Source organism: Manis javanica, chromosome 3 (genome assembly GCF_040802235.1).
Source record: "Manis javanica isolate MJ-LG chromosome 3, MJ_LKY, whole genome shotgun sequence".
NCBI classification, from domain to species: Eukaryota; Metazoa; Chordata; class Mammalia; order Pholidota; family Manidae; genus Manis; species Manis javanica.
This window is the reverse complement of record NC_133158.1, coordinates 4,639,039-4,664,984: the sequence shown is the minus strand read 5'-3', so window position 1 is coordinate 4,664,984 and position 25,946 is coordinate 4,639,039. Positions and strand designations below refer to the sequence as shown.

The window sequence follows — 25,946 nt, the reverse complement described above, 5'->3', positions numbered from 1 at the left end:
CAGAACAATTAAAGGATGGGGCACTGCCTCGGCTGAATATTAAGGTCAGGTAACAGGTAAACCAGGAAAGGGACACAACAGGGTCCCAGCTCAAAGGCCAGGCACGAGAGGAACGTTTCAGAGACCCTGAGCTGTTAGCTCTTCTTCTTCTGGAATGATTTAGAAATACAAATGATAAGCATGTTATGTCCTGATAAGAACAATGGCAGCTAAGAAGTGGCTGAGCACCTTCGTGAGTGACGGTGTCTGCCCATTGTTTGTATCCTTACAATAAACCCTGAGCGAGGCAGCATCCTCAACCCTATTTTACAAAGAGGGAAACTGAGGCTGGGAGAGGCAAAGTTACCTGCTGAGGATCACAGAGCCAGCAAGGGAAGGCAGGATTCAGGCCCAGAGCCCTTCTCCCGAGCGCCGCCTTCTTGTATACGACCATGGAACTGGGTGGTGATACAAACCAGCCCATGGGAATCTTGAAACCTCAGTGGCAGACAATGGGGCAGATTTTTCACTTTGATGATGCCAGGGCTTTCTGACTTATTCTTCTGACAGGAAAGGTCTTTGTTTAAGAGCTTCCCAGGTCGGACAAAGCAGAGCAAAATCCTACTTGGTAATGGTGAGGAGCGGGAGGGTGACATCCTTAAACCTTTCCTAAACATCATCACCCCGGGGGGAGGAGATGCAATTATTGTCAACATCCTAGATACACAGAAACTAAGATCTAAAGAGACAAGGTGGCTCACCCAAGGTCACGGCAGTAAGAGAGGGAACACGGGGTCTAGCCAGAGGCCATCTGATGCCAGGGCCCACTCCTTGGCCACAATCCCAACTCAGATGGGCAGATGGGAACTGGGGTGAAAGAAACTCTAGAGTCTGTATGACAACTGGATTTGAGGGGCACCAGCCTGAAAACAGCCCCAGCAAGGTGCACACAGCTGATACTCTAAGAACAGACAACCGATTCTAACAACCCCAGGAGCCCCCCAGGCCCTTAAATATGACTGTAAGGCAAGCAGGAAGAGGAAAGAGGGGCCACGTCAGGGGTCAGGAAACTACAGCCTGCAGGCCAAACCCACCATCTGCCCTTACAGATAAAAACTTTCACTGGAACACAGCCATACGTGCTGATTTACATACTGTCTACAGCTGTTCTTGCGCCAGAACAGCCACGCTGAGGAGCTGCAACAGAGGCCGCAGGGCCCACAGTGCCTAAGATATTTACGATCTGGCCTGTGCAGAAAAGTGTGCCAGCCCCTGACTAGGTGTTAGACAGCTCGAAACATCCAAGATGAACATGCACACAGCAACTCACCTGGACAGCTGGTGCTGACACACCCAGCTTGTAATTGTGATTTTTTTTTTAAGTAGCACAGTCGCCAAACCAGCCAGCCCGACCCTTCACTCTCCACCCTCCCCAGGAAGCATCAGCAGCGAGTCTTACCTTTGTTGTACATGTTTGTGGGCACCTGGACGTCACTCAGACTGATGTTCACAGGCAAATTATTGAAATGGTCATTTGGGGCTAAGATGAATTCCTTCCCCAGCTCCAAAAAATTCCCATCTTTGTCCCTTTCATTTATCAGCACAGCATTGAAATATTCATACTGAAAAAGAAAGTAAAAACCATTACTGGTGGTTGTGAACTCAGACAGATATGGCCACAGGTTGCAGGCAGTCCCTACACGTGTGGACCCTGCTCTGGTCACATAACTGCAGGCAGTCCCTACACGTGTGGACCCTACTGTGGTCACATAATATCTTTAAGTCTTTCCTATCATCTGCTTTTACACAGGTGTGATAGCAATACATATTCCCTACATCATTAAATTTTCTTGGACAACATAAATATAAGGAGCTACACAGAGTTCCTTATGAGAATATAGAGAAAACTGCCCTAAAAACATTGCAATTCTTTAAATTTGGAAGACAGATGCTGCCCTTATGCACCCTACATTTAAGTTGAAGGAGACTGGAAGTTAACCAAAAATAGCAATATATATTATGTCGGATAGTCATACGTGCTATGGAAAAATAATAAAACAGGGCAGGGGGATGGCAGCAGGAGACAGGCTGTGTTTTTATATGTAGTGTGCAGGAAAGGTCTCAATGCTACGATGACATACAGAGACTGAAGGGAGGGAGCAGGTGAGTTGTGTGGGCATCTGGGGAGAAGCATTCCAGGCAGAGGGGACAGCACCCGCAAATGCCCTCAGATAGGAGGGTGCTGGCACATTTGTGTACGGCTATTTCATTACCATCGCTGTCATCATCATCATCTAACATCCACAGAATGCTTACTTTGTGCCAGAAATCATTCTAAGTGCTTTTCATCTGTTAACTCACGCAATTCTCCTGACAACTCTATGAAATAGGTTTTCTGAGTATTCCCACCTCACAAATGAGGAAACTGAGGTATAAAGTATTTATGCACCTGGTCAAAGATTACACAGCTGATAAGCAGAGCCAGAAATCAAACACAGGCAGTCTAAACGCAGCTGAGGAAAAAAATCAGTAAACCTGAAGATATGTCAATAGAAACTTCCTAAACTGAAAAGCAAAAAGGAAAAAAAAAAAAAGAAAGGAACAGAATATTCAAGAACATTCAATATTCAAGTGGGACAATTTGAAAAAGTATAGCAAATGTGTAATAGGAACACCAGAAAGAGAAGAGAGAAAAAGGAACAGAAGAGATATTTGAAGTAATAATGACTGAGAACATTCCAAAATTAATGACAAACTCCAAGCCACAGATCCAAGAAGCTCACAGAACACCAAGCATATGAATATAAAAAATCTACACCTAAGCATATCACATTCAAATGGCAAAAAAATCAGACAAAGAGAAAATCTTGAAAGAAGTTGGAGAGAGAAAAAAAGAAAAAACCTTACCTACAGAGGAACAAGGATGGATTAATTCTCTTTAGAAACCAGGCAAACAAAAAGAGTGGAGTGAAATACTTAAAATGTCCAAAAAAAATCCCACCAACCTAGAATTCTGTAGCCAGCAAAACTATCCTTCAAAAGTGAAGGAGAAAAAAAGACCTTTTCAGACAAACAAAAATGTAAGGAATTTGTAGCAAGTAGGCCTTCTGAAATGTTAAAAGTTCTTTGAGAGAAAATGATATAGGTCAGAAACTAATCATCTACAGAAAGAAGAGTGTTAAGAGTAATAATAGGAATAAATGAAGATAAAATAATTCATTTTTCTTATTCTTAACTTACCTGACAAGATAACAGTTTGTTCAAAACAATAATAGCAACAAATTATTCGGTGATTATAGTTTATGGACAAATGAAAAGATAACAGCGGTGTTACAGGGGATGGGTGGGGGGCTACTGGGAATGCTCTGTTAAAAGGTACCTGTATCACTCACGACATGGTGCAGTGTTACGTGAAAGTGAATCTGAATTAGTTGAAAATGTGTATTTCAAACTATAAAGCAACCACTCAAATAATGTTAAAAGAAAGTATAATTTATATACTAAGAAATGAGAAAAAATTCAGTCATATGCTCGATTAAAACCAGAGAAGGCAGAAGAAAAGTATAAGACAAAAAAAAAAAAAGAAGGAAAGGAAGGAATGAAAAGATTAATGAAAAGAAAACAGTTATAAATATGGCACATATTAATCTATACCACTAATAATTTTAAATGTGAAGGGTCTAAATATATTATTTAAAAGACAGAGTCTGTCAGAATGAAAAACAAGAGCAAACTATGTGTTGTCTGCAAGAAATCCACTTTAAATATAAAGGACAGATTAAAAGTAAAGAGATAAAGATGTACCACGCTAACACTAATCAAAAGAAAAACAAAGTAGCTATATTAATTTCAAATAAAGTCAACTTCAGAGCAAAGAAAACTATCAGGAAAAGAAGATGGGCATTACACACTGATAAAGGGGCCAATTCTCCAAGAAGACACAACAATCTTGAACATGGATGCACCTAGCACAGTGTTAAAAGGTGAGGTAAAAACTGACAGAACTACATAGAGAAATAAATTAATTCACTATTATATTTAATAGTTCAATACACTTCTATCAGTAATTGATATTTCCAGCAGGCAGGAAACTGGCAAGGACATAATTGATCTGAACAGCCTTATCAGTTAGATCTAATTAGCATAGGATATTTCATCCAATAGCGGAAGACTGTGCATTCTTCTCAAGTTCACATGGAACAATCACTGATATATATCCTTTTCTGGGCCATAAAACACACCTTAACAAATTGAAAACAATAGGAATCATACAATGTCTGCTCTTCTACTGGAATTAAACTACAACTCAAAAACAGAAATAGAGTTGGACAAATAATAAAATATATGGAAATTAAGCAACATATTCCTAAATAACACATGCTAAAACAAACAGCTCCAGGTTCAGATGCCTCAAATGATGAACTTTATCAAATATATAAGGAAAAAGTACAAGCTATCTTATATGAAGTCTCCCAGAAAATCAGAGGAGAGAATACATCCTGACTTATTTAATGAGGGCAGCATTACCCTGACACCAAAACGAAACAGGTACGTTTAAGAAAAAATTATACAGCAATATCTTTCATTAACCTAGATATAAAAATCTTACCAAAATATTGAATCAAACCCACCTATAATTAAAAAGACAGTACATCATGACCAAATTATATTTACTCCAGGAATTCAAGGTTGGTTTAATATTTGCAGAATTAATCAACATACCTCACCACATTAACAGAATTAAAAAAACATACAACCAAATAAATGCAGAAAAAGAATTTGAAAGAATTCAAATTTTGTTGATCATAAAAACTCTTGAGGAAATTTGGAATAGGATAAAATGCCCTCAATCTGATAAAGAACATCTTCAAGAAACTATAGCTTACACTTTTTCATGAGGAAACACTGAGTATTTTCCCCTAAGATCAGGAACAAGGTAAGGATGTTTTGCCATTTCTATTCAGTATTGTACTCGTGGTCCTGGCAAATGTGCTAACACAAATCAAACAATCCATCGATCCCATAGACATTGGAAAGGAAAAAATTGTCTTTATTTGCAGACAACATGATGGTCTATGCAGAAAAGAATCTATATCATTTACTGTGACTACTAAGTTTATCAAGGTGACAGGATACAAGATCAATATACAAAGATCAATTATATTTCAATATACTAACAAAGAAAAATCAGAAATTGAAAAGAACAATAACATTTACAATAGCATGAAATATTTATGTAAACATTTTAAAAATTACATGTAATACCTGTATACTGAAAACTACAAAATATTTCTGTGACAAAGTAAAGAAAGCTTAAATAAGTGGAGGGAGATACCTTGCTTAAGTATTAGAAAACTCAACACTAAGATGTTAATTCTTCCCAAGTTTATCTAAAAATTCAATGAAATCCCAATGAAAATCTCAAAAAGCTTTTTCTAGGAACTGGAAAGTTAATTTTAAATTTTATATAGAAATGAAAAGGATCTAGAATATTAAAAAAATTTTGAAAGGGAGAAGAAAGTCTAAGGACTCACATTTCCTGGTTTTAAGTCTTACTATAAACTTAATCAAAATAGTGTGGTATTGGCATTAGAATAGACAAACATCAGTGGAACAGAAAGTCCAGAAATAAAGCTGCACATACACAGTCAACTGATTCTCAATACAGGTGCCTCGATAGTTCAGTGGGGAACACATTTTCAACAAACTGAGCTGGAACAAATAACCATATGAAAACAAAATCTTCAACCTCTAATTCACAACACACACATGTTAATTCAAGACGATGATAGCCTTCAATGTAAAAGCCAAATCTATAATACTTTTTTAAAAAACAAAAAGAAAAAAAACAATGACTACCTTTGTAGACTTCAGGTAGGCAATGATTTTTTAGGACACAAAAAGCACTTACAATTTTAAAAACTGGTCATTTGGATTTTAAGAATTGAAAACTTCTGATCATCAAATTCACTACCATTAAAACAAATATGAAAGCCATTACTGAGGAAAAAAAGTGTTCGTAATCCACATCTGACAAATGACCTACCCCCCGATTATGTAAAGCACTTCTATAAGTCAACTTAAAACATCCGGGAAAATATAGACAAAAGATTTGAACAGACACCTTACAAAGAAAGGTATGTGAATGGCCAATATGAAAACCAGTGTTCAACATCATTAGCCATCAGGGAAGGGCAAAATAAAACTCCAACCAGATGCCATTTTACACCTACCAGAATAGCTGACATGAAAATTCCTGAAAATACTGAATGTTAGCAAGAATGCGGAGTAACCAGAAATGCTGTATGTTGCTCATGGAAATATAAAATGTTACAAACACTTTGGAAAACCATTCTGCAGTTTCCTATAAATTAAACACATTATCTGCCCTATGACCCAACAATTCCACTCCTAGGTATTTATCCAAGAGAAATGCAAACATGGAGCCACACAAACATTGGTGTGAATGTGGAAGCCCCATTCACAACAGCCCTGGAAACAACCCATGTGTCCATCAAAGACGAAAGGATAAACAAACCTGTGATACATTCAGACAGCGGAATACTACCCAGGAGGAAGTTGCTTATGCACTCAAAGTATGGATGAATTTCACAAACACTTGGAATATAAGAAGCCAGAAAGAAAAGAGTGCATATGTGTGACCCCGTTTATATGAAGTCTAGAACAAAGTTATTATTCAAAAGTGAAAGCAGTCAGGGGTTGCTTCCTGGAGGGGAGGTGGGGCTCTGAGGAAAGAGACACCAGGGCACATCCTGGGGTGCTGGCAACGTTCTGCACCTTGATGGGTGCGGGTTGTTCCATGTGTTCACTTGTTAGTAGCTGCTGAATTGTATGCTAAAGAACTCCTTATTTTACTATGTAGAGATCTACACTTGAGCTAAACGAAGTCACAAAAGGCTCAATTTTTTAACTTACTAATTCTAAAACTTTACAGACATAAAACTTAATTTAAAAACTCCACCCACAGCCATCTTTTAAAGCACAATTTATGGTGATAGGACACCCCAAAACAGGAAATCATACCTATCTACAGAAACATCAACCAAGGGCATGGCTTACCAAGCAGAAACACCTGGACCGCCCCGGCGCTGCCCGTCCATCAGGGGAGGCTCCTGCTGCAGAAGGGATCTGCCCTCCAAACAACAAGGCAGCTGAGATTCCTCCCAGAGTGTTACCAACACCGTTGGAAACCCAAGACTTCAACATGATTGTCTCACTACAACTGGATGGTAAATGAACAAAAACCACTTCAGCCTGCCTGGTAAGGGCCAGGGTGCTCATGGTCCATACACAGGCTCTCTGGAGGCAGCTTCAAAACAACTGTTTAATTGAATAATCCACGCAGCCCAGAATGCAAATTAGGAAGGATGAAAACAAGCAAGATTTCGCTCAATGGTTCTCTTCATTCACCACGGACAGCTATGGGTTGTTTCTCCTCCCCAATCCACCTGTCCATTCTGTATTGATTTTGAAAAGGCTGACTCAGTGCAAACACAGAGAATGATTTCTCAGTCCGTGGAATTCATTGCTGTAAGTATAAGGCTTAGTGGCTTTGTCCATATGATCTAGGAAAAGATATACAGTCCAATCACCTCAGTATTTCTGAATCCCTGTCACCCATGAGGTCAGAGTAAATAAATTCTTTTCTGATATATCTGATAACCTACTGTGTGTGATGCAGTACAAAGGACACTAGTGGACAAACTGTGGCACATTAAATACCAAGGACAGAACGGTGGGTGCGCTGAGTGCCAGGACCTGGCACAACACGGGCTCAGAATTCAGTGGCCCAATGAGTAAGTGTCTGAAAGCGAGTAAGTAGAGCAAGGGTAATAGAGAGGCCAGTAGTAAATGCTGCTGGCTGTGTGAGCCAGAGTCGTCATCACAACTTCTCCTCTCTGCTGTTATAGCATGACAGCGGCCACAGACAATACACAAAGGAACGGGCCTGGCTGTGTTTCAAAGTTTATTTACCAAAAATCTACAAAATTACAAAATAAGATTTGGCCTGAGCGCTGCAACTCGCCAACCCCTGCAGTAGGTGGTTATGATGTTTTTAAGAAACAAAAATAAAAGAACTTCTGGCTGGAAGGAATCAGGCAGTTCTTCCACTAAAAAGTTTCTGAGCACAATATTCAAGGAAAAGAACAAAGTTGGGGGACTGCACTCCCTGACTTCAAGACTCCTTATAAGCTACAGTCAGCAGGGCAGTGTGGTATTGGCAAAGGAATAGACAAACAGATCAATGGAATAAAAGAGACAGCCCGGAAACAGGCCCCCATAAATACAGTCAAGTCATCTTTGACAAAGAAGAAAAGACAGTCTCTTCAACAAATGGTGCTGGAACAAGTGAACAGCCACATGGAACAAAAAGAATATAATACACAGACTTTACACCCTTCACAAAAATTAATTCAAAATGCACACCACAGACCTAAATATAAAATGGAAAACTATAAAGCTGCTAGAAGACACCATAGGAGAAAAGCTAGGTGTGACTATGGGAATGATAATGCCTTTTTAGATACAGCACCGAAGACATGATCCATGAAAGAAGTAATTGATAATTGGGCATCATTAAAATTAAAAACTTCTGCTGTGTGAAAGACACTGTCAGGACAATGAGACAGCCACAGACTTGGAGGAAACAAAATATATGTGACAAAGGACTGTTATCCAAAATACACAAAGAATTCTTAAAACTCAAATGATATGAAAACTAACAATTTGATTTAAAAATGTGCTAAAGATTTTAACAGATAACTCATGAAAGAAGATATACAGATGGGAAGGAAACATGTGAAAAGATGCCCCACATCATAGGTCACCAGGGAAATGCAAAGTAGAATAACAATAAGATACCACTAAACAGCTACTGAAATGGCCAAAATCTGGAACACAACCAAATGTCAGCGAGGAAGTGGAGCAATAGGGACTCGCCTTCATTGCTGGTGGGAATGCAAAATGTTACAGCCATTTTGGAAGACAGTTTGGTGGCATCGTATAAAACTAACTATACTCTTATCATATAATCCAGCAATCATGCTAATTAGCATTTACCCAAAAGAGTTGAAAACTTGTGCCCACACTACACCTGCACACAGATGTTTACAGCAGCTTTACTCATAACTGCCAAAACATTGGGGCAACCAAGATGTCCTTCAGTGAATGGATAAACGCTGGTACATCCAGAGAGGGGAATATTTTTCAGCTAAAATGGAATAAAGCCACAAAAGGACATGGAGAAACCTAGGAACATATTATAAAGTAAAGGAAGCCAGTCTGTAAAGGTGACAGACTGTGATTCCAACCATAAGACATTCTGGAAAAGGCAAAACTGTGGACACAATGAAAAGACCAGTGGTAGCCAAGGATGTGGGGGAGAGAGGGCGAAACAGGCAGAGCCCAGAGGTTCTCCAGGACAGAAGAGTCTGCATGATATTATAGTGATGGATACACGTCATTACACATTTGCACGTACCTACAGATGTAAAACATGGAGCCTGAACCCTAAGGAAAACTATTGACTTCAGGTGATTATGTGTCAATATAGGTTCAGCCTTGTTAAGAAAAGCGTGCTGTTCTGGTGGTGATGCTCATAAAGGGGAAGAGGCTATGTGTGCGAGGAGGAGAAATCTCTGCACCTTCCTCTCAGTTTTGTTGTAAACCTAAAACTGCTATTAAAAATAAAGTCTGGTTTTGATTGTTTATAGTTCATGATGCGTGATCAAAACCGAAAGTTTCTGTGATATGACTGCCCTTGCAAGGTTCATCATGTAAGAGCTTATTCACTATGTAAGAACTTTTTCGTTATGCTTCAGAAGATTGGAGACTGTTGAGAATTAGGCTTGGGGTTGATTAATGATGGTGCATTGAGTCCCCTATACAGAATTTTATTGTTGTTAACAACCATTTGATCAATAAATGTGAGAGATGCCCTCTCAAAAAATAAATAAATAAATAAAATAAAGTCTGTTTTAAAGAAGTTGTTTTTAGTATCATTGTCCCATATATTTATTTATAACTCATGTGTACTACCTGCCAACTGTTAGACTAACAAACACACATTATGAAACCAGCTGCAAAAGTTGTGATTAAAGTGACGAGAAACCAAAGCGACCTACTCCCCCTGGGCGTCCCAGGGGCCTGCTTCGTGCCCCCGTGGGTACAGCTCTTCTCTGCAGAGTCATGAAACAGCATTTCCACAGCATGCTCTGCGTGACAGAAAGCCAGCCCATGGATGCGCTTAAGGAATAATTTGTTAAATGTGTGCCATAGTGAATAAAGTTTGGGGAACAGAGGGAGGCCAGTGTCGGAATCCCTGTGGTCGCCAGGTCTCCCAGGGGAGCTGCATCCCACAGACCTGTTTCCTGGGCCACGTGGGGCCAGGGGACGTTCTCAGCAGGTTAGGAAGATGGTGCTGAGAGCAGCGTCTCCTCTGGCCTGGGCAAAGGGCAGCTCTAGGAGGCCATGGTCTCAGTGCGGCCTGGCCTCTGTCACGAATTCAGACAGAAGAGTGCATCCAGAGTAATGGGGTCAAGGTGACTCCAGAAGCCGCTGGAACCGTGCTGATCACCGGAGGTGCAGAGCCGAGGGCCGGAGCTCTGGGACAGCTCCGTGACCCCGCACCGTCCCCGAGGCCGGCCCGGGCCCCTCTGCAGAGGAAGTCCCGCTCCTTCAGTGCCACTGTCACAGAGTGTCCATTTCAGGTCAGGGAAAATCCACTGATGCCTCCCTCTGCCAACTGCAGAATCCACCAGCTCAGGCCTGCTTGCTCGTTGACTCACCAGAGACGTGCGGTTCATCCAGAAGTGTCACCTGATGGCGAAGAGGCTTCAGTTTGGGTGTCTCTGGTGGTGACTGCCTATACGTGTGGAGAAGGCTTCGGAGGCAGTATCTCAACTGGAGGGAATGCGCTCCCCACAGTGGTGGCCCAGCCACACCCCCACCACCTACACCCTGGAAAACCTATCCCTCCCTGGTTTAGGAGCTGGGGAACTGTTTCTGTAAAGAGCCAGAGAGTAAATATTTTAGGTTTTGCAAGACAGACTATCTCTGTCCCAACATTTGATTCTGTTGTTAGCAAAAGTAGCCAAATGGAATACATAAGCAAATGAGCATGACTGTGTTCCAATAAAACTTTGTTTACAAAAATAGGCAGCTGGCAGGAAATGGCCGGCAAACCACAGTTGCCTACACCTGACGTGGTTCCCTCTTCACTCTCTCCAGGTGAGAGGCACTGCCGTCTGAATGAAGGTTTCCTAAGGCAATGCTCCCCGGCTCCAGCGGAGAGCTGGGCAATGTCCAGATGCCCCAGCCAACCCTCAGAACAGCGAGATCCGAGTCCTCAGGCAGCACTTTGTTAGCCTCCCGGCAGTCATTTCGCCATGCAGCCCAGGAGGAGACACACCGCTTCTCAGGGTGACTTCTGCTTCCCTTTCCCGTGGGTAAGCTGCGTAACAGATCTCCAGGACCCCCCAGAGGCCCTGCTTCACGGGTGGGAAGTATCTGCACAGTACATTTTGGCTTTAATTGAATCCCGCCTGTAAAGTTCTCTAACTGCTTCCTGGGTGTGTGTGCGTCAAGCCAACCTATTGCCGACTCCCTAGGAAGGGCCCTGTGCTCCTCTCCTCACCTCCCGGCCCCGGAGCCAGAGGGCAACTCCAGCCTGGAAACGCAGCCCAAGGGTTGGATCCACAATCCGTGGTCAGCAAACCAACAGCTGCTCTGTAAGGAAGTGGACCGATCACAGTTCTCCAGAGAAACAGAACCAATATAGGGAGAGAGGTTTATTAAAGGAAGGGGCATACTTGAATTTAGCGACTGGCAAGTCTGCAAGCTGCATGGGGAGCTGGCAGGCCGGAAACCCAGGTTGAGAGTTGGCATTGTAGCCTTGAATCCAAATTCCACAGGGCAGGCCCTGCAGACTGGAAACTAGGGCTGGGTTTTCATGTTGCAATCTTCAGGCAGAATTGCTTCTCCCTCAGGGAATCTCTCTTGGCTCGTAAGGCCTCCTGCTGATTGGACAAGGCAGCCCTCATTATGGAGGGAGATCTGCTTTCCTCACAGTCTACCGGCTGTAAATACTAATCACCTCTGAAAAAATACCTTCCAGCCACACTGAAAATGGTGTTTGACCCAGCAAGGAGCTGGGCATCATAGCCTAGCTGTGTTGACACATAACACTAGCCACTACGGTAACTGTCCCCTCTCAACAGAAAGGGGTGACAGCCCTCATCCCCTGCCATCCATCCAGGCAGCAGAGTGGGCGTTTAGAGCCATGACGTGGATTGTGTCACCTTCTGGTGGATTCTTGCCACCCTTGGGAAAACCCTCCCCCAGGCTTTATAGAGCTCTGCGTCCGGCTGCTGCCCACCTTGCCCACGGGTCCCCTCCACTGCCCAGCCCCTCAGCCACTCCCGCCTCACTGCCCTCTTGCTACAGTTTGGACAAGCTCATTTCCACTCGTTGACCCTTCCGGGCAGGCAGCCACAGGGCCGGGGTGGTCTGAGGCAGTCGCGGCCCCAGCCCTACCGCGAGCCCTGCCGCCGGCCTAAGCTAGCGGGAGCGCGTTTCTGTTACTCGCAAGCACTAAGCCCTGAAGAGTGTGCTCCTCACGTCCTGATGCTGAAAGGCCTCCCAGGAAGGCTTGCCGGGTGCCTGCAGTCCGTGTGGACCCTTGTCCTTGTGCACACTGCCCGTCTGGCCCTAATACTGGCCCCAATTCCCACGGAACCCAGTCCTGGCAGCCCAGCCATCACGCAGCCTTCTCTCCCTGATCATCAGGCACCACATTTCCTCACCTGTAAAGGGAAGCAACTTTGACCTTCACGGGCATATGTCAGGCTTCTCCCACTGCACCCAGCATTGGTAAGAACTCATGGAGGACAGCGGCAGCGAGGAGCTCGAGCCCACCTGCAGGGCCCAGGGCTCGCTGCCCCGCCTCCACCTTTCTCCTCCCAGAACACTGCCTCCTTGGGTCCCTTTCCCCATGCAGGAAATCAGTGGATTCTTTGGCCCTTTGCTAATGGTATCTGCTACCCTGGAGATCCCAGAGGTTTTCTTTTTGTGCTAAGCCCCCAGGGGTGGGCAGGTAGGCACCCTGCATCCCTGGATTTCGGTAGATACTCAGACTTTCTCACCTGCACACCCCGGCACCAGGCACAGTGCCTGGAGGTCCCGGGTCAAGCAGAGGGATGGGTGAATGGATGCCACCCTCCTCATCTGCACCACGTAGGCACACATTTCCATGCGTCACCCCCAGCTGCAAGAGCCCACCTCTCCCTGCCCAGCAGTTAGTTCCCAGCCAGGGGAGGGATGTGGGCGGGGCTCCTGATTCCCCCTCTGGTGCCTGGATTTCACCCTGGGTTCCATTCATAAAGCAAGAGACCAGCAGGTATAGCCACAGGGAGGGTGGGGTTGGGAGCCCAATGCCTGGGGTTGAGAGGGTGCTTGCTGCCTAAGGGCGCTCTAACATCTCTGACTCAGTTTCTTCTTATGACGATGCAATAGCAACAGCCCCCTTTTGGGTCTTTCTGGGGGCTAAACAGCATAGAATGTAGAAAAGCAGAGGGCATGGTGCCCAGAGTAGGCTCTTGGTGTGTCTCGGTTCTCTCCTCTTTTCCTTATTTTTTTCCACTTCCCTGCAAGCTCTAGGATGATAGTCAGATTTTTATAACACAGGCTGAAAAATAAAAATTAGTAGGATGATTAGTTCCAAATGAGCCAAGCCAACACTAAACTCAGGGTGCACGCAGACTCTTTGGGGCAGGGCACGCGTCGGTACTCAAACGCACCCCGTCATGGAGGCCCAGTACCGTCTGCTTATGACTCAATTATCTCACCTACCCCTCATGCGTGACAATTGATTTTTTAATGATCTGTTACGGAATATTCCTAGGTGTTAACATTACATTAGCTCATTTATAATTCCCCAAACACCCCAGTTCTTTTCAAACAACAGTAATGAATACCCCTGTCCCAGCCGTCTGGGATGTCTGGCCTCTGAGGATGCTCAGCTCCGAGCACAAACGGCCTGCTTAACAGCTACTTAGACAGGCCCTGGGCTGCAGCTTTCCGCAGGTCCAGCTGGCCACTTGGCATTGACTTCTCAGAGCCCTGAGTGGAGGGTTTGACTCCGCCATGCCAGGCTCAAACCCAGCCGGCTCTGTGGCTCCACCACCATCTCTCAGTTACTGCACGTGGATGAGGGGATCACAACCACCCACATTATCATGGAGTCACTGTGAGGAATAAACAAACAGATACAGGGTAAAAGAAAAAAACCTACTCAGTTCAGTGCCTGACTCACTATGTTAGGTTGAACTGTATAAACTGCCTTTTCCGTACGTCAAAGATGGCTGCATATTGGTAATTTTGTGTGGTTCTTTCTAACTACTGTGGTGGGGCTAAAGGGCAGGTGGGGGGCCCCTGTGAAAAGACAAGGTGAGGACCCCACCATTAGCCGCCTGCAGAGGGGAGGGCTTCAGCACCCACAGCATAGCACCCACAGCTTAGCACCACCTCAGCTCTGCTCCTTCCACCCAGCTCACTGGCCCCTGTTAGTTCCCCACCTGTTCCATGAGGCCTCTGCCCATGCCATTTCCTCTATCTGGAACTTTCTCCACTGGCCAGTTGCAGAATCCTGGTTCTTCTGTAAATCCAGCTCAATTATGACAGTCAGGGCAGCCGCCTCTGACCTCCCTGCCTGGGGACAGCCTGTGGATGCCAAAGCCATGGGGGACCCATGTCTAGCACTTATTGCCAGGGTCACCACACCGTTACCTCAGTGTATTTGGTGGAGACAGCCTCCATGCTACAGTGTGAGATACAGGTTTGTTTACAGGGAACACAGCTATTTCTTCTTGTGCCACTGGAGTTGCAGCACCTAATACAATGCCTGGCACACAACAGGTGCTCAGTAAAGACTAACAAAGAATATGGACAGGTGGATGCGTGCCACAGTAATGCCCTGCAGGAGCTCCAGGGAGCTGAGGACTGCCCACTGGGAGCCAAGATCTGGCCTAGAGAGACTGTTGGGGGACCCACACAAGGTCTGAGGGCTCAGTCTCCTCTGGGGCTCACCTGGCTGGCCACTCCGTCTAACACCATGACAGACCTAGAGGCATCCGCACACCCCTCTGTGCAGTCCACCGGGGCCCCAAATAACCCTAGCAAGGGGGTGTCAGACTAATGGATACCCCAGCCTGGCTGGCCCTTCCACCAGTGTTTTCACTCATTGAATGTTTTCTAAGGACTCCAGTATGCTGCATGTAACCTTGCCCCACTTCCCACCAGCAGCCAGAACGATGCTTCAGAAAGCAAATAAACCTATTTCACTATGTTCCTTAAGCAATGGCTTCCCACTGGTATCACATAAAACCCAAGGTCATACTTGATCCAGATCCTTCCTGCCTCTCCAACTCAATCAGACACGCTAATTCCCTTGACCTTCCAACAGGCCAGGCTCACTTCTGTCTTGGGGTCTTTGTGCTATTTGCTCTGCTAGGAATGTTCTCTGAGACCTTTGCATGGGTGGCTGTAGGTCTGGGCAAAAGTGCCAGCTTCCCAGCCAGGCCCTCCCTAAGTACCCCAGCTTAGCTTTCCAGTCACTGTCAAGACCTGTGCAACAGAACGTCGGGTGCAGAGGACAAGTTCTGTGTCTGTGCTGAACCTGCACATGCTCTAGATCTGCCACCAGCCCCTTGTGGTTATGGAGCATGTGGAGGGTCACTGGTGTGACTCTTCAGTCACGCTGACTTTTTACTTTTATTTCACTTTAATAAATTTTAACTTAATTTTGAATAGCCACATGTGGCTAGTGGCTCCCGTACTGGACAAACAACAGGCCCCCTGCCCTCTTTTACTCTATTTAGTACATTCAGTATCTGAAGTTCTCTTCATTTGTTCATAGGTTTATGTCCATCTCATCCCACTAGCAACTTGAGACCCATGTGAAGACAGGGCCTTTTCTGTCTTGTTCGCAGCTGGAACCTCAGCACCTACAACGGTACCTGGCAATTGGGAGGCCCTCAAATGTGCTTTCAGTAGGCAGGCCTGTGCCAAAAAAGGGTTGATACGATTATTCTCATAGCATCCATCCAAGAGCAGGAGTTTCCACCCCAGGATTTGTGCCCCAAGCAATTGGGGGACGTGTCACACTTGTTACTACTAACAGTGGAAATGTTTGCATTTGCAAAGGACTGCCTTTTCTGATTAGAGTAGATTTAAGGTCACCTGAGTCATGAGCTCATACCCGATCATCTGTGGTTAGATTGACTTCCCGGGTGGGAGGGAGGAGAGGCGACTGACAGCTGGAGAAGAGCTGCCTGTGGGAGTCTGTCCCACACACGGGCAGCACCTGTCACTCCTGCCCAGGTAGGGAGCGTCATCACACGTGGTGACTAGGCTTGCTGCAATCTGCTTAGCATCTCCCCTCCCTCGTTTAAATAACAGGAACCTCAATTCCCTGATACACGGGGAGGTGTAGATATAAGGGGGCCTGTCAGCCACACCCCAGCATGTGACCCAGGCTAGCCAGTCAGTGTCCTTTTCCAGGCAATGCTATGAATGCCAGGGGACAGAGGGTCTCACGCCTTCTATTGTGGGCCACCGGTTACAGTGCTGCAGCTTTGGGCTGGAAATGGTCATCCTGCTCCACACAGAGGTCACTCTTCTCGGAACAAAGCCACATGGAAACAAACTGAGCCGAGAGCTGGCCAGGAAGACTGAAGTTTGATCAAATGCTTCTGATCCAATCCTTGACTGCAGCCATGCTTAAAGGCCCAGTCACGCCTTGGAAAGCTCAGATAAGTGAGCCCAAATATCTCCCTTTTGTTTTCAGTTCTAATTTGACTTGGGCTGCTGGAGGCCCGACCAGGAGTCCAGAAACACTACTGTCAGCGCTTACTTACAATGAGGTCGGTTTCCCCGGACCTGTTTTCTTCACACATAGACAAGGGACAAAAACATCTACTTGTGTTATTTTTTGTGTGTGATAAAGTTTAATCTAAAGATTTGCAAGTGCCTGACAGAATTCAAAGGACCAGTGCAGCCAGACCTTGGGAAAGGCCTGGAACCAGGGTCGAGAAAGCCAGCCGGCACCTGGCCAGGTTCTGTTATGGCTTCTGGCCCTTGCGAGTGTCTGCATCAATATCCTCCCTGTAGACCGGCTTTCTGGGCCCGCTGGTTCACAGAGCCTTACGAGAAATGCCCATAATCCATGTTTACCACTCTCTCTTTAGAGTTTAGCCCAGGACGAAGGGACATTTTTGATCCAATTCCCAAATCCTAGGAGAGAGAATCTAATTGGTTCACCGTGTGTCAGAAGACCACACCGATGGTCCAATAACTGGGATGCGGGTGGGAGGGGAGGGAGATGGGGTCAAGTGGCACAGACACGTTTCTTGGGGCCCACCATCAGGAACGGAGGGTCAAGTAGGTGTGGTCATTGTTAGCCTGGCAGGGACCTCAGAGGGTGTCTACTATGCTATGCTCTCCTGATTATACGAAGAAATAGTTGTTACCAGGCTCACATTCAACAACTATAAATTCACTGTGAACATGTGGTCTCTAGGTCCAAATCAGAAACCAGCTTATAAAACTAACCATCCTATAACAAGCTCCTTCAGTGTCCAAGAACTAGATTTGGTGCCAGGAAAAAAATTCTGCCTATGAAACTTGAACCCATAACTGAGTAGCAAAATGTGACATATCAAGATTCAACGGGGGCAGCTGGCTTTTTGAGCACAATACTTTGTGCACGACAACACCCTGGACTTGCTATTCGTGCGGCTGCATATCAGATTTAAAATATATTTAAAATAATCTGCCGAAGTGCTCCTCAAAGGGGCTACCACAATTCGCAATGGACCAAAAAACATTTCTTCACAAAACCCAATTTAAGTAAAAAATAAGTCACCCCCTAGTTTCTACATCGTAATAATTTTGCCACTGTCACTTACAAGAGTGAAGAAGCAATTAAAAGATAGACACAGAACTGTGGGCTCATTACTGTGATTATTACTGTCATTTAGAATGTTCTAGCACTTAATATCACAGTGGTCCAGCTGCTCTGGTGATTTACTTCTGTATTTCTCACAGGACATGAATTAGGGGAACAGACACCCAAGATCATGGCATTCACACCACAAAAAGAGGGGACATTTGTCTCTGGTCACCAGGCAATGGATTATACTGTCTTTCCCATCACTACCTAGCATCTAAAACACAGAACTGCTTCTCTGATAAAGGAAAAGAAATCTTAACTCAATAAGTTTAGATACCACTAGCATGCCTAATGTGCTGTATTTCCCAAAGGCTGGCTGACTACATACTTGGGGTGGAGACAGCCTGGAGAAGGACAGGCTAGCGTATAGAATGGGGAGAAAACACAGCTTTTTTAGAGGTATCTAGAATATCTAGAATTTTGCAAAATCTAGAAAAATGTTATTTCATTTTCGACACACTGTAAGTTCTGTGTCATTTCACAAAATTCCACTGTTATTTGGAGCTACACAGAAGGTGATGTGTCCAGATCCTGAACTACACTTCCTTATTTAGAACCTCTTAAGGCCTTATTTGAACTCTCCTACACCCATCTTACCCCATGAGGAAACTGCAGCTCAGCATGATTAAGTAATCGTCTGAAGGTCACACAGCTCGGAGGTGGCAGCATCTACACTAACCCGAGGCGACCAGCTCTGACACCTACTCCATTTTTGGTTGCCCTGGGCTACTTTTCCAGGATCACAGCTCAACAAGATACCAGTGGAAAAGCAGCCATCTATTACAGCATACCTTCATCACACATTGTCTTGTATTTAGTGAGTGTTCTGAACATGTCTGAGTGAATCGACTTACTGAGTTACGATAAGTTGTGGAAACGAGATATCACAAGTCAAGAAAACAGAAACTAGAAATTACCTAGTTTTTATTACCAGGATGCTCCTTAAGGATTCTGCAAGAACTACTCAGGAAAAAGGGGGAAGACGGTGAGGCTGTGATCTTTTTCTCTCTCAGCCTTCCCTATTGATTTTTGTGCTATTGTTTTAACTTCCTAGGACAATAAATAACAGTAGGATAAAAATATTAAACATCAAAATAAAAAATAATACAAGATGGTAAATCATTTTGGGTCCTGACACCTCATTTGAGATAATGCTCTGGAGAAAATGGAATAAACTCTTCTGTGCTGACAACACAGATCAGAAACTGCTCTGTGGCAAGAGGTAACGACTTCAATTTCTTCTCAGTGGTGTTAACCTTCTGGGTGACCTTAACAGGTCCATTTCCACCATGACCCGACAAGGCTCTGAAACACTTCCACCTAATCAACTGCAAGATGCTGTTTGCTTTAGAGACCTTTAGGATCAGAAAATTGAATTTTTCAGCCTCTATATGTCAGGACCTTGAAAAAAAATCAAGTGGCATAGCAGAGATCTCTCGGCCTAAACCAGCAACGTGCTTTTATAGCTGCTGGTGACGCAACTATTCCCACAAACCCTGGTAAGGTTCATCTCCCTCCTGCAATCTTCAGTCCGCCGTCTCTCACTGTAAAGTAGCAGTAGCGTTTTCCGGCCGCCAAGCCGGTTAATGGGGCTCATGATTCATGCATTTGTTCTCTCCGTTGATGTTCACCAGGCACCTGTGATGTGCCAGGTGGTTCGAAACGGTAGTTCTGAGTCACCCCGTAACCTCGTTCATTTTCAACATCCCTGTTGCTGGTGTGGCAAATGTGACTAGTTTGGTCAATGGGTGGCCAGCAGATGAGATATGGTCCCTTTCTACCTAACGTATCTGAGAACAGGCTCTGAGCACCCCTCACTCTCTACCCCACGTAACAATTCCAGGAGCTACTGGGTGGAAGGGGCCTGGCCCCTGAGTCCCTTTGGAAGAGACAGGCCCTGGACAGCTCCTGGACCCACAGTGGCATTCATGTAAGCAGGAAATAAATGTCTGTGTGTTAATCCCCCGAGGGCTCAGGTTTGTTATACTGCCTAACGCAGTGGGGCACGGGGCTACACGTGAAAAGAAGAGAAATAATATAAATCCCCAGCCTAATATATTCAAATCAAACAAAACTGAAAATAAACCATATAAATTATGGGTATTAGCGTTTCATAAAAATGTTTCCTTTGATTAGTTTAAGCCACCTCAATTCACATTCAGCACTCCCTGCTCACTAGTAATGAAGGCATTCTGTTTGGTTGAAAGCCTTCCATTAGTTTAAAAGCTCCAATTGTTGAACCATCAACGCCTGCAGGAGTGTAATAATAAAGGACGGGGTAACTAAGCGTTATGTCAGCGGAAGCTATAGCATATTAACATTCATGAGTTTACCCACCACAGTGCCATCCGCAGTCATTTAGAAATACAAATACAATAATAAAAATTTCATCTTACAAAGAAGCCCAATGCTCCCCACTTCCCCACCCCAATAGCAAATGACAACAAAGTCTGGAGTATGAGTTTCTTTGATGACATCTCAATTCTGCTCTAATTATCTTGGGAAGAAACAGTATCAGAGAGTCACTGAACACAGCAGGTGTAGTCTGTGGGGACCTGGAGTTGCAGCTTACATACTTACTGATCCTTGGTTTTACCCCAAGTGTTTGCCTTTAAAAGGGAAAATGAATTTATCTGCCACTGTGACCCAAAGAAACATAAATGTCTGGCTGTTCAAAAGGAAAAAACTCATTTTAGAAATCCCCATGTGTATATTTTAGCATCACTTAATGAAAACTTTGTATAAACTAATAGAGCTGATATGGGAGCGTGGTGTGCATACTCTGTGCCCATAAAGATCCATTTACATGAACGAACAGACATTGCTTCCCCCCCTCAAAGTGTAACCTCCCTCTCCTCAGAGAGCTACACATTAATTCAAATTTATTCACTCCATAAGGTCCAGGCAAATGGGATTCAGATAAACTCATCTAGCAACAGAGTTGCCTGTTGCTGGGGGTGAAATAGAATGAAAATTGTCTATTAGCTTTCCAACCGCTCTGGAGAACGAACGCCGTGTACAATTTCTGAAAAGTAAAGGCTGGGCTTTCGAGAACAAATAGCTGTGGCAGAACTGAGCACAGTTCCCGATCGTCTCACACGCTTGGGCTGTTCTGAAGTCTTTGATCTCTCCCAGAGAAGCCACGGAAGCCAGGTCACCGAGAAGCCACTCCAGATTCCACAGGTCTTCCAGAGGGTGGTAGTGGAGATCACACGGCTTACCCATCTGCTTGAGGTTTCCCGAATCCTGCAGGCATCCTGGGAACGCACCAAAAACACAGCCTCACTTTGGCGGAGTAAATGAAACACCAGAGGGGAGCAGAGGTCTGGGAACAGCTGGTGATTGTCCCAAAGCTTTGGAAGACAAAACCCATGTGCAGCATCTCATCAGATGTCCTTCCTGTTTCACTACCAGACGGCAGCCTAGCCAGGGGCCATGCTTTCATGTTTGACCTCGACAAACCTCTTCCTGGAAGCAGGAGCAGAAGCGCTGTCTGTCTGCAAGGAACCTGGACTCCAGGAAGTCATCAGGAAAGCACCTCCAGATCTTGCTGGTTCTCCTTGATGGGGGCGAAGCCACACACAGGCTCAGCAAGTGTCCCAGGACCCGGGGACTCTGTGGTCATCCCAGAGAAGAAGGATCTCAGGCCTGAGTCAGAAGGCTTAGTTTTTCTGCTCTGGGTTGTTTTTCCACCTGGATGTGTCTTCAACTTTCTGAGCTTCTGTCTCCCCATCTGTCAACAAGGCATTTCCACCTAAGGTCCCGAGGGGTTCCCTCCCAGCTTCCATACACTGCAGATTGTGGAGTCTATTCCCAGGCTTTTTAGGCATTTAACACCATCTATCACGCTGGTATATGGAAGCACGAGTCCATGTTTTCCACCCAAAGTGCCCCAAATGGAGAAGAAATTAACGTATCCTTGGAAATCAGCTGGCAGCACACAGTGACCAGCCATAATTGTTAAACTCCTGAAAGTTCCATGGTGAAACTTAAAATTTGCATGCACATTTAATTCTACAACTTGTTTGCAAACCTGCTTTTATGATTTTTCTTATTATAAGACCCCCATTTCAGCAACTGAAACATGTGCTGACTACTACCCAGGAACTGAAAAGAGGCTGGTGGTGGCCCAAGGCAGTAAAATCAGACAGGAACACTCAATGCAGGGAAATCCAAGGAGCAGAAACCTTTTTGATTGTGGGACGCAGGCTCAGTGGCTTTGTACCGAACAACAATCTGAGCAAAAGCATTTTATCCTCAAAACCCCCAGAAGAGACATGATGAGAAATCAAAGAGAAGCGTTCGCAGGGTGAGTGGTCTCAGCGCAGTGGGTGAGGGCCTGCGGTGGGACGTGGGGGGTTAGGAGGACATGTAAGCCCTGTTACAGGCTAGACTTGCGTGAACCTGTGCAGGTACGTGGAGTTTGGGTATGAGAAGTTTCCCAGGATTCTCATATTCTGACCAGTGATTGAGGGGAAAGGGAATTTCCCTGGGTTTTTATTGAATCAACCCTAAAAAAAGATAAGATAGCCTGCTGAGCAGAGTTGGATTTCCAGCTTCTGAAGATGTGATGTTCGGTGGAATAAGTAAGTAGCGTACCCTGACCAACAGCTGCCCATGAGCACCCTAGAGCGTCCACCACAATAACATCTTAAAATACGTCACTCTGTCATTTGCTTTAAAGTATCTGATCACACATTTAAAAACATGGCTCAAGAATTTCTTCTTTTAATGAAAATATCTAGTAAAATAATGTGTCAGTGATGGTTCTGTGGGACTAATAGAATTCTTCCCTCCCCTCCCAAGTAAGAAGACAGAGAAAGGTGACAGCCACTTCACAGCTCAGAGGCCATCATTTTCAAGAAACAATCCAAAATGGGGGAAATATGCAAGAGTTGAGGCTGGCAACACAGGCAGGGAGCAGGTTCCAGAAGGTTCTATCGTTAGGGCTTCCCCAACTGCAGTCTTTCTTGTGCCATGATCAGTGTTTGCTTCTACTGTTAGTTAATTAATTTTTATTATGCTGTTATTTGAAAAATTAAATATTCGCCTTTTAAAATGTAACTTTATATCACTACAGAAACTAGAAGAATTTGTATCAGAAGCCCTAAAATATAGAAAGAAACCACAAAAAGACAATGAAAACAAGCAGCGGTAGTAAATCCTAGCTCACTACAGCTTCTTGCCCTCTCTTGGTTAAAAATGGAGATAATCAAGAATTCGAAAGTTGCTGAAGATTAGTACTGACTCGAGACTTTCTTCCTGAGGTTTCAGTGCAAAGAAGTAACTCACGGTTGGTTCCACGTACGTCCCTGCGGGAGTCCCACCCGGGCGCTCCTGAGCACCAGCCACTGAGTGATGGCCATGCTCCAGGGCACACTGCGGGGAGGGCGGCTCTGTGCCTCGGGGTGGCAGAGCCACTGGGCAGTTCTCACCTGAGACAGGGTCAGGTGTGAAGTCGAGAAATCGACCATGTGGTGATCAAACTGGAGTAGAGACTGCAGGTCAAGCAAGGAGACTGAGGCAGAGACCCCACAAGAGGCAATGACGACACAAACCAAGAAGTGGCCTGGGCGCAGGGAAAAATGGTCAGCGGAGGGAGAGTCGGGGCAGGCAGCTTGACAGCGTTTGGTGACATCCAGAAGGGGCCGGGAGGCGGTGCATGGGGGCCGATCCTCAGGTCTGTGGTCTGCGTGAGGAGTGGGTGGGTGGTGGAGCTGTGCTCTGGGGAGGAAAGGCAGGAAGGGAAGAGGCTCGGGTGGGGAAAGGGTGGCCTGAAGCCTCACCGGAGACAGGCCGGCAGGCAGGGAACCACGCAGGCCCCCGACCTGGGGTGCCTGGCTTCAAGTCCCGGCTCTGCCGCATACCAGGTCTTAATGTGATGACCTTGCTCAAGCTGCTAATCCATTTTGTGTCTCAGTTTGTTCATCTCAAAAAATTGAGGGCAGTTCTCTCCTCATAGGGTGAGGCACTCTATGCCGAGTACATGTCGCTACATGCATGAGCCAGTACCCCACGAGCATCAGGTCCCTCCGAGAAGCCCAGTTTGTCCTGATGATATCTGCTGAGCAATGAATACCGTCAGAGCAACCGATGGGAGTTACACTCTGGCTGGTCCTCTGACCTTCACCAGCAGTCTCCAGCCTCCCCCTGTGCCCCTCTGATGGCGACGTCCAGCCCCTGAAATGCCTCCCGTCTAGGGCTTCTTTACAGCCAGGTTGCAGAGAGTGGCTCGGGTTCGCCTCTACCTCCGACTTAACATCTTCAACAGTGAAAAGATGAGGAGTCACTGGCGCTTACAACATCTGTGAGGCCGCCTTCCAATCCAGGCAAAGTGTTTAGTTACAAACTAAAAAGCCCTCTTGTATTTTGGTTTAACTCTCAAAGCAGGGTGGGCCTGCTGTCAGTCAGAGGTAGAGGTGAGAGCTGATCTTCATAGGCTGGGGCCTCAGCAGCTCCCCCATGAGCCCCAACAGAGCCCGGGGAGACCAACAGGCCTCCCAAGCCTGGTGGCTCACTTTCCCACACAGCGAGTTCTTCATTGGGTCTAATTGAAAGGGTCTCAGGACCAAGTCTCAAAGCAAAACAAAGCCAAAAAGCCCTTTATTTCTGTGTTTCCCTTTGCTTGCAAGAGACTTTTCACGCCATTTGCAATTTTGCTGAGGGAGGTGATTCAATTATTTTGTTCTCCAAAAGGCAGAATCACTGGTAAACCTTGCACATTTAAAGCCCCGGATTAAATCAGGACTCTGCGTGTTTTCTTTCCTTTGCACCTTCCAAAGGGGGCAGCTGTGGCGCAGGGAGCGCAGGGGCGAAGCTCGACACTGGTGGGGGGCATGCACTAACCCCTCGGTCTCGGCCCTCATGGGGACCATCTCTAGCCTGAGCCCGACTCACGCCCGACTTGCTCTGCCATTCAAGGAAATGTTTTTCTTCGAGTTCAGTGTCAGAGCCTGTGCCCAGAGTGGGAGTGAAAAGTGTGATGCCAACAACTTCATGTAGAGTAAGTTTGCAAACAAGAAGACCGGTGGTTATAAAATAGTTCCTGGGCCCCACTATCACCACTGGCTTACAGAGACACCCTGTGGGCTACACTGGCCAGTCCCTTAGAGCTTCAACCCAAGGCCAGCGAGACTCAGCGTCTCAAAGGCACGTATGCAGTAGCCAGTGTCCATCCTGGAACTCAGCCTCACTCAAGCAGTGAAACAATTCAGTTGGAATCTTAATTCTGTAAGTGCACTGAATCCTGGGGACCTGGGTTACCTCTTTTTCTGTCTGTGCCCAAATCTCATTTCCCCATTTCCCTTTCTTCCTCTCATCTCTCTCTCTCCCTTTCCGTCCCACTCCCTCCCTCCTTCCCTCTTTCTCTCTGGCTTTTCTTTTTTTCTGCTTCCCAATATTTGCTAAGGACCTGCATGCCAGGTGCTCCGCTACACGATTTTATGCATCGCTTGTTATCACCTTCCAAAGAGATGAGGTCTTGTCTTCATTCATTTGGGCTGCTATAACAAAATACCTTTTATAACATGGGATGGCTTACAAACAACAGTAGTTTATTTTTCATGGTTCAAGAGTCTGGGAAAACCAAGATGATTCAGCATCTGGCGAGAGCCCACCTAGCTAGGTGACTATCTTTTTGCTGTAACAAAGCTGTAACTTCATGGCAGAAGGGGTGAGGAAGCCCTCTGGGGCCTCTTTTACAAGGGCACGAACCCTATCCCTGAGGACTTTACCCAAGGGCCTGCCTCCACATACCAGCACACAGGGGAGTAGGCTTCAGCATAGAAGTCTGGGGAAGGACACACCTATTCCGTCCATACCAGGTTTTATTAGTATTACTACCATCATCTCTATTTCACAGACCAGGACACAAAGTTTCGGAGATAAGGCAACTTGCCTGAAGTCTCAGAGCATGTGCCCAAGTCTCCTTCAAGCTAAG

The 25,946-nt window shown here is 45.5% G+C and overlaps 1 protein-coding gene across 7 annotated transcripts in view; it reads right to left on the bottom strand.

Annotated features, from left to right (window-relative positions):
* Window positions 1-25,946, bottom strand: part of CACNA2D3 (calcium voltage-gated channel auxiliary subunit alpha2delta 3) — a 699,185-nt gene that overhangs the window by 413,998 nt on the left and 259,241 nt on the right. For all 7 annotated transcript variants that reach the window (XM_073230729.1, XM_073230727.1, XM_073230728.1 and 4 more), the window contains exon 5: window positions 1,439-1,601. In XM_073230729.1, coding sequence (XP_073086830.1) covers window positions 1,439-1,601 — 163 coding nt within the window. The remainder of the gene's footprint in view (window positions 1-1,438; window positions 1,602-25,946) is intronic.